General features: G+C 51.4%; 1 protein-coding gene across 2 annotated transcripts in view; it reads right to left on the reverse strand.

Annotated features, from left to right (window-relative positions):
• The window catches only part of Ak8 (adenylate kinase 8), a 106,644-nt gene extending 97,303 nt beyond the window's left edge, over positions 1-9,341 (reverse strand). Inside the window, exons 1-3 of one of the 2 annotated variants that reach the window (XM_040745133.1) lie at positions 9,188-9,341; positions 6,890-6,974; positions 882-931 (exon numbers count right to left, since the gene is read on the reverse strand). In XM_040745133.1, the coding sequence (XP_040601067.1) occupies positions 882-931; positions 6,890-6,974; positions 9,188-9,271 (219 nt within the window). In that variant the 5' untranslated portion in view covers positions 9,272-9,341. The other variant, XM_040745134.1, reaches the window with a different exon arrangement.
• Positions 9,342-9,398: the final 57 nt, after the last annotated feature.

Raw genomic sequence — 9,398 nt, forward strand, 5'->3', positions numbered from 1 at the left:
GAGTCTGGTGTGAAAAACGGAGGGAGGGAGGGAGGGAGGAAGGGAGGGAGGGAGGGGGGCTGAAGTGTTTACCAGTCTGGTCTGGCCTTTGCCTTGCTTCTCCTTTAACAAGGAAAGACCAAAGAATAAAGCGTGATAAAATGGCAAGCCTGTGGGAAGTCTGGGAACTGACTCATGAGCATTTAATGGCACAGCTCTCTTACTTCAGCTACTTCAGGGCCACACTAAGACTCCACAATCAAAGCCTTTGAGGCGTGCAGGCTGTTGGGCCGGCCGGGAAGTCCTTCTAGAAATGTGTTCTCCAGTTACAGCTGAGGGAATGCCCCGGGTGCTTCTGAGGTAGCCAGGAGATGTCCCCAGGATGCTGCTGAGGTGTGGCCAGGGAAGGGGTGGCGCCCCAGTGTTAAAGGGCTGTGTGACTGTGGTTTGTATTTTCTGAATTCCCATCTGTGGCTCCTAGGAAATGGCACTATTAGGAGGTATGACCTTGTTGGAGGAAGTGTGCTACTGGGGTGGGCTTTGGGGTTCCAGAAGCTCAAGCCAGGCCCAATGGCTCACTTGATCTTCCTGCCTCCCGCCGATCCAGATATGGAACTCTCAGCCACAATGTCTGCCTGCAAGCTGCCATGCTTCCGGCCATGATGAGAATGGACTAAGCTCTGAAATGAAATGTTTTCCTTACAAGAGTTGCTGTGGTCATGGTGTCTCTTCACAGCAACAGAAACCCTAGCTAAGACACTGGCTGTGAATACTTGTGATGAGAAACTGGGTAGGAAGAGAAGAAAAACAGCAGGTGTGTGGACACTTCACCAAGGCACACCCCCTGTCCACCGGAGCATGAACGACACATTCCAGAATGACATTTAATATAATGCACTTACGATGGTGGTTTTCCCTGAGGCAGGCGGACCTAATATCACGACCTTCGGCACTGTGGAAGAAAAAGATTTGGCTGTCAGCACTGGGCATGACAAAGTGGCCTGCCACGTCTGAGCTGCACAGGGTCTATTTCTTTCCTCCCCAGATTTCATTTCTGCCAGTGACATGACCATTCATAACTCTGAGGCTGGGAGACACTCCTGCCCCAGAACGCATTCTCTGTGTTTAGAGAGGTAAGCGATCACAGAGATGGTTTACTTTTCTATCTCCACGGGGACACGGACACAGTAACTTGTTTGCCAAACTAATGAATATCAAAAACAATTGGGATTTTCAAATGCCATAAAGCATGTTAAACAGGGACTTTGTCTTGGGAACACTCTTTCAAATAAAGTTGTATTTTATGTAAATAGACCTTTGATGCTTTTTATATATATTTATGCCTTCTTATTTAGCAAATTGTACCCCCCTCCATCCCATCATTTTACAGAAGAAAATAATAGAAAGAAGCCTACAGTGTATGGGCCAGATTTATAAAACCCAAGGTAGGTGAGTCTTTGTTTTCCAATGCAGGCATTTCTATGCAAATTTTTACAACCCTGGCAGCTTATTTGTGGCTGTAAGTCCTGGCTTTGGAATAGTCTTGGTTCTGCAGAAGCCCTGGAGTGCCATCTGGGGTACCATGGAGTAGTTGCCGATAACTGGGAGAAGAGAGCCGCCTATCACTGATGAAGGGTGGGACACGTGTACAAACAAGGTCAGACAGACACATAAGTCCAGGGGTGACTGCCAATGAAGTCCCCCCCCTTTTTTCCAATACAGAGTTTCTCTGTGGCTTTGGAGGCTGTCCTGTAACCAGCTCTTGTAGACCAGGCTGGTCTCAAACTCACAGAGATCTGCCTGTCTCTGCCTCCTGAGTGCTGGGATTAAAGGTGTGCACCACCACTACATGGTTCCAGTGATGTCTCTTGATGATGTCACCTCCGTCTTACTTGTCCAGAGTGAGTCCTCTTAGCCTTAGGACACACAAATTATGTCTACCCAACTCTCTTGAGGCTCTTCTGCCCACGTGGAGCTGGCATGAGTGGCTGTCTACTCTGGGGACAGACACGGAGATGGAACCAGAGAGTAGCCGTTAGGACAGTAGTTCGGAGGCCAGCACAAGGACACTCTGCTAGGCTGCTTGGGTTCAAATGGATCTCTGCCCAAATTCCCAGTACCTTCTCACTTCCGAGGTAAGGGTGGAGAAGAGTGTGAGATGCCACCCCACACCACCCCACCCCACCCCCGGGCCGCCGCAACTCTGAAAGTCTCACATAGCACAGGACCCATCAGGGGGAGGATGGGATGGGCTACATGAGAGTAGCTCTACGTGGCTCCACATGGCAGGTAGGCTAGCAAAGTGAGCTTTACACTCTGGGTACCACAGTGCTCCACTGGTCTGGGACCGCAGGATCCTTTAGGTTCCCTTGGGCCTGGATGGATGTGCCCTGCTTTTCCTAATAGCCCTGGGGCTCAGAGAATCCCAAATGATGCCCTCCTTTGAGCTGAGAGACCTGGGGCAGCCCTTTTCTTCCCAGACGATGCTAACATATGTCCATCACTTGTCATTCCCTGTCAAGAATGCCTTTGCCTCCACCCAGCCAGGGGATACTCTGGGCCCTACTGCTTCTTCCTGCTTGAGACTACACCCTGGTTCCACGGTGGAGGGACTGGTCAAGCTACTTGCAGCAGCTTCCATTCCACTGTAGTAAGCTTCATTACCAGGCCTCAAAACAGGGGCACTGGGCTGGAGAGATGGCTCAGAGGTTAAGAGCACTGACTGCTCTTCCAGGGGTCCTGAGTTCAATTCCCAGTAACCATATGTTGGCTCACAACCATCTATAATGAGATCTGGTGCCCTCTTCTGGCATCCAAGGCTGAATGCTCTATACATAATAAATAAATCTTTAAAATATTAAAAAAAAAAAAAACAGGGGCACTGCTGTCCCCAGCAAATGGCCAGCTCTCTGAGGGCAGGTACAAAGTCTTATCCACACGAACCTTTCCACAGAAGTCAATATTACAGGGCCACCCGCACAGCAGAACCTGCAATGGCCACCTCAGTTATCCCCAGCCCTTGATGTGACCACTGAGAGTTACCATTGCTGCGACCCACAATAGGCTCCCTTTGCCAGTCAACATTGTAGGACTCAGGGGTGGCCAAGCTGAGACACTCTCTAGTAAAAGGATAGAGGATCACAGAGTCCAACACAGCTGGGGAGCCAGGCCGGGGCTACCCCACCAGGCCGGGGCTACCCCACCAGGCCGGGGCAACCCCACCAGGCCGGGGCAACCCCACCAGGCTGGGGCTACCCACCAGGCCGGGGCTACTCCTCCAAGCAAGGCCACAAAACTGGTATAGGGGAAGGACACTGCTATCCCAGGCACCGATGCCACAGCCTTTGTCTTTGATGCTCTGTGCTTCATGGGGCTGCCACCAGCCACCACCATCCAGGGACTTTGTCTTGCAGAGCCGATGGCAACGGGTGGGGGTGGGCACTGCCCATGGCACAGGCTGTTGTGGATGCTGGGGGCATTGTCTAGCATCTGGGATGTCAGTGCAGGGGTCAAGGCAGAAATCAAGGGATCCATTCCTACTGCAAGCCACAGGCCAGGGCAAGGCCTCTCGGGGCCTCCATCTGAGTAAGAGATGTCATGGCAGGTAGCATTTGCAGCCCAAGTGTGGGAATGAGGTGGCTTTGTGGACATTTGGGCCAGGGAGGGGGAAGGTGAGGTCAGAGCCGGAGTTCAATCTAGAGATTGGAGAGCAGCATTGAGGATGTTCAAAGCCAGAGAGACACAGGAAGCAGGAAAATTGCTATCACTGTAGAGAATGCCTATTCAGCCAAAGCCAGGATGCTGGAGGGCTGCTATGCCCGACTCCAGTGCCCACTGCTCTAAGTGGGGGCCTTTGCCCATCCCTTGGATGTAGTGCTGGAGAAGATGGTAGTTGCATCTTGCATTGAGTGTGTAACCAGGACATCCAGCGATTCAGTCCAACTCCTGGCAGAGGCCCTGGGCAGGGGTTACAGGGGAAATGTTACTCCCCTCTGTTCCCAGCTCCTGTGAGTGGCACCCAAATTTTACACGCCTAAGAAAATACGTTAAAGAGGAACATCGTGACCTTCTCCCCTCCCAATTTCTCATACTCACTTATGTGACTAATTTCGGTTTCTTAAAATCTAACACCTTGAAACTCCGGCCTAGCTCATGAGTAATTATTTATAAACAGTGTCATAAAAGGCTGTTTGAGTGCCAAGAGTAATCAAACTCCTCTAACCACTTCAAAGAAAATCAAAGAACCTTTCCATCCATGGAGCCTTTTGAGGCTTAACTAGGAACATGATTTAAAATTCACAAGGAGCCCCTCAGGTATCAGAGCTCTAATACAAGGCTTTCCTGGACAAGCGTTTGATACGAAGCGAAACGCCCCATTATATCCACCACCGCCTGTGCTAATATTGCCCAGGGCCACCGTAAACGTTCACTTTGTACTGAATGCTTTTCTTGAGGCAAAGGGGCTCCTTCCCTCCTTCCTGTGCACGCTCACAGGCTGGGATGAGTTCCTCCTCCCATGTCAGTCACTGGCCAGTGTTAGGTGTGCTCAAGTGTGCCCTCCTGCCAGTCAGCGGGAAGGTCGCGCTCCTGGCTCTGGTGACTAGGAGGCAAGCAGCTCTCACTACTGCCCAGGGAAGCAAGGGAAATGCAGGGACCCTGCTAAGTTCCAGAGGGGTGTGGCTCAGGCTGATCCCACCTATCTTGTCTTCGATGCCCTAGAAAGATCACAACAGCAAGGTGGTGTCCTTGCTTTTCTGGGAATGAAAGCCTATAAACATTCCTATCTAAAGACACAGATGTCCCATGAGAGGTCACTGAGGCCTGAGAGTAGGGTGGAGGACTGGGGGGTAATTAAGCTGCTAAAGTCATGGTTATGGGACCTAGTGTGTGTGCCTAAAGAACATCCAGGCTGGAAAGTGACACCATCCAAACGGCAGTTGGGAGACTGACCGTGGCAGGCAGTCCCCAACACAGGTCTGGACTCCACTCCCTGCAGCAGAGGGTGCTGTGTGGAATAAAGAGAAAAATGCCACCAAGAGCAGTCTTTACAAAGTCGCAGGCCTGGAAATATATGATAGGTAGTCACAAGCAAATGGTCACACAGGGAGGAGATAGCTGTCCAGCAGGTATCAGCTACACTCAGCCAGCCCAGAATGGTGATGTGGGGACTTGAGAAGGCTAGTGCAGGGCATTTGATGCGGAAACGCTGCCCTGCAGCCACACAGAAGGCAAAAAGCAGCCTCACATTCTAGGCTCTCACTCCAGGTCTGAGGCTTATGGAAGCCTGAAGATTATTAGCTCAAAAAATTTTCCCCATAGTGGGGGCATAGGGAGAGAGCTCAGTGACTAAGAGTACCGGCTGCTTTTGCAGAGAACCTGGCTTCAGTTTCTAGCACCCACGTGGTGGCTCACAACTACCTGTAGTTCCCTGTTCTAGGGAACCCAACGCCCTCTTCTGGCCTCCATGGGAACTGCATGGATATGGTGTACAGACACATGCAGACAAAACACTCATACACAAAAAGTGAAAATAAACCTTTAAAAAAAATCCTCCAAGAGGCACGTCCGCCCAGACATTCACACCAACAGCAGGTAGGGCAGTGCAGAGACTCCCTCCAGCACAGCATAGTGGCCAGTCAGCCAGGGAGGGGCAGAGAGAATTGCCTGGAGCAGGTCTCTGACTCACTCCTGTCCCAGCTCAACTTCTACCCAGTCTATGGTCTCAGCCTCAGCTGGGTGCTGGGTACCCAGGCTCTGCATTCATGTCTTGGAAGAGCCTCAGAGAAGGACACTGTTGGGGCTCCCTTTGAACTCCTTGCTGGGGTCCACGTGCCAGACTTGGGCTAAAAGAGGACCCTCATGTCCATCAAGGTGCAGGTTGCAGGCCCTGTGAGGAAGGCTGGGGAGCTGGGTGCCCCTGCAAGCATGAAGCCCGCTCTGGCTTCCTTTAAATTTTTCTTTTAAAGATTTGTTCTAGTTTTATTTCTGTTGCTAAATAGTAAAATTCCATGACAAAAGAGACACTTTTTTTTTTCAAGACAGGTTTCTCTGTGTAGCCCTGGCTGTCCTGGAACTCACTATGTAAACCAGACTGGCTTCAAACTCAGGAATCTGCCTGCTTCTGCCTCCTGAGTGCTGGAACTAAAGGTGTGTGCCATCATAACCAGCTCAAACCCAAACCTAACTTTTATTAGACAATTTAGAGTCATTTCAGACTGTAGGCTGTCCAGTCCCACCATGGGGCATCTCAAGTCCCAAATGCTAAATGTACTAGTAAGGTAAAGCTCCCTCAGAACTGTGGGAAAATCAACCAACCAACCAAGACACCAGATCCCCACGCTGCTCACCCAGGGCAGAAAAGTCCTCCCTTGGCTTGGCAAACCTACCATGCTGGGATGCAGGAAGGGGCCCTGCTTATTGGTGGGCCTTTCTCTTCCCAAATTTGCACTTGAGCCTGGGGTCTGACCAACCTGCTTTTGGCTGAGGTCTGGGGAGTTCGCAACTCATTGGCAAGTACTGATAATGAAACCCTTGGAAAAGTCCAAGTGTTCGGCTGTCTAGGTAGAGCAGAAACCAAACTTCACCTGACAAGTGGAGTGATCAGAGAGTTTAAACCCAACAGGCGACATCAGTGAGGGCAGGCAGAAGCATTAATAATTGATTACATGGGCCATTCTGGGCTTTGCATTTTAATAGATTGGCAAGAGAATTTTTATTAGTCTCAAAAAGAAAAAGAAGGCATTCTCCAATTAACCACTGCAACTTGTCCAAGTACCTCCCCTCTCTGTTCTATTCTGATCTCCCTTCAGACACAGATAGGAACAGCGAGCTGCTGGGCTGTGGCCAGGATGGGTAGGGTCCCTGGGGGAGATGGTGACGGCAGCTACCACACATTGCAGTGAGTGCTCACCATTGTCATTGTTCCGGCGCAGGTGATTGATCATGAAGGGGATGGGGTCCGACGGCTGGTGGATCAGGAGCTGCTCCAGCATATTCTGTGGACACAAGCAGACAGCAGGAGATTAACACCTGCAGGGGCCCTGGTTGTCACAGAGATCACCTATTGGGACATCTGCTGGGGGTGGCTGGCAGCAGAGGCCCAAGGAAGTCCAAGCAGCCAGTGCCCCTTCCCCTCCTTGTCTCCCTTTGTGCTCCCCACCCAAGCTCCTGCACTGTTGCTCTACTGCAGGGCCTTAGTGAATGCTGGCCTTCTATATGGAGTACCTTCTACTCCTTGACCTGGCTACATGGCCATCAGATCTCAGTGCACCTAGGTCAATCCCTACCACTCTATGCTCCTGCACAGGCCTGCCTTATGTTCCTGTGCTCCCTGCCTGACCTCATCTCTGGTTCTGTGGTCCTCCCCAGCTGCACAATCACAGCAGGTGCCCAGTCCAGTGCTGATGTTAGCTGGGGGACAAAGCTATTCCTGCTGCCTGGGTCTTTCCACATTGGGACAGAATACGTGTCAGCCAAATATCTGAAGCCTTGAGTACTCTGGGCATTTAGCCCAGCCAAGCAAACACATCAGAGGAGGCAGTTGTCAGGGTGGCACACCAGGTAACTGGAGAGCTGACAGCAGCCAGACTGCAGGGCAGGTAGGAAGGGGCTTCGGCAGGGCAGTCAAAAGCACCAATGGGAAACCCTGTTCCAGCACAGCCCTAGACCTCACCAGCAAGCTCCTTCCCTTCTCGGGGCCTCAGCTCTCCTTCCTCCAGCTCCCACCCCTTGTCCAGTGGCACAGCTGGGCTCACTCTGTGATTGGATGTGTTGCCGATTGCTTCTTGGCTACTTGTTGCACAGATAGTGCATCTGAAAAATATGTGCTCCAGAGCGTGCCAAGAGTATTTCTCAGGACAAGACAAAAAGAAGCCGAGTCTGTGACAGTGAGCTGAATTCTGGGAATGGTCTTAGTGTGGGTGAACCGCAGTGGATTCCAGACATCTGATAAAATTTCACGGAGCCGTGCACAGGTGGAAGGGCACATGGTCCAGTACCCACTGCCCTTTCATGGCTTTGACAAGACCCGTGTTAGAAAGCTTCAAGGGTAGACGAGAGACAATACCATTTTTATAACTTCCCATTTGAAAATAAAATGATTTTGTTTCTCTGTTTTTTAGGAAATGCTCAAGCTCTCTCTGTGATTGGAAAACAGGCGAGGGTCATCAATGCAGCTGGTTTACTTGTGACTGGCCACTCTGCTCCCCCTCCCACTAACTCCTTCCGAAGGAAGTATGTTTGCTGGAGACTTGGGTCCCTTGGCCTGGGCTCATGTGCCACCATGGTTCTGTTTTGGGGGGCTTGAATACCTCAAATTGCAGAACAGGGTACAGGAAACTGAGCTCCAGTTTACCCTTGGCCCCCAGAATCATCGAGTGACTAAGAGCTTACCAGTCCAGCTTCTAAAAGCCTTTTGTACCCATGGGGTGCATGAGTGGAAAGCGGCCACACATAGGTGGGAACACAGTTTGGCCCAAGGCCACAGGGGGTTGGGAACTGGGACAGGCTGGGAGTCAGGATGAGGGCTGAGGGCTTTGGAAAGGCCAGTTCTGAAGAATCCACCCAGATGGGCACGTCATCTTGAACTTGGACAGCCCATGAACCTGTCCCAACAAGAATGAAGACATTCTAATGAGACAAAACACGCGTGTCTCCTCCCTTTGACTGACAGCAGAGACAATGAATGGTCACCAAGAAACTGGAATTTCCCGGAAATCTCATGATGGGGGAAGGGAAGAGAAGATTGGTGTCAGCCAGAGGAGATTCCAGAGTTCTTGTAACTTGTCAGACCAACTTACCAGAGAGAATGGAGCTGAGAAAAAGATGGGTCAGTAAGGGGTGGGACCACACTTGACCTGGCCTGCTTAATTACACGCACCCTTTCCCTCTAAATCTAAACCTCTGTCCTGATCCCAAAACTGAATCTAAGGGCAGAAGATCACCAGATTTGTATGTGTTCCTCTTCCCAATATTGGTCACATAGAACAATTATTTCTCTGTTTTGCACTGCTGTTTGTCTCCTGGGACAGGTCTATTGAAGTCAGGTGGCTGATCCTACCTTGTTAGGGCTGCCAGGACCCAGCTTAGGTAAGACTCAAGACTCCACAATTCCAGATGAGGCCCTGGGAACTACCGCGGGTCCCCGGCGGCCAGCCTGGCCCCTGAGGTCTCACTTCCCACCCTCGGGCGCCCGGTCACCCGGTCACACCTGCATCATCTGAAAGATGTGGTTGTCCTCCCCGTACTGAGGCATTTCCGGGGGGATGAGGTGCGGGGCAGTGGTCGCGTCCATGTCTCAGACTGCTTGCCGCTCCCCTAGTAACCGCGTTGCTAGGACGCCAAGCTGTGCGTCATCGGTGCGCGCCTCCGCTGGGACGAGTCCTGGTTCCCGTTCCATCCATGGAGGCCCAGATCGCAGT

The sequence above is a fragment of the Mesocricetus auratus genome, unplaced genomic scaffold, assembly GCF_017639785.1.
Source record: "Mesocricetus auratus isolate SY011 unplaced genomic scaffold, BCM_Maur_2.0 Super-Scaffold_100004, whole genome shotgun sequence".
NCBI lineage: Eukaryota > Metazoa > Chordata > Mammalia > Rodentia > Cricetidae > Mesocricetus > Mesocricetus auratus.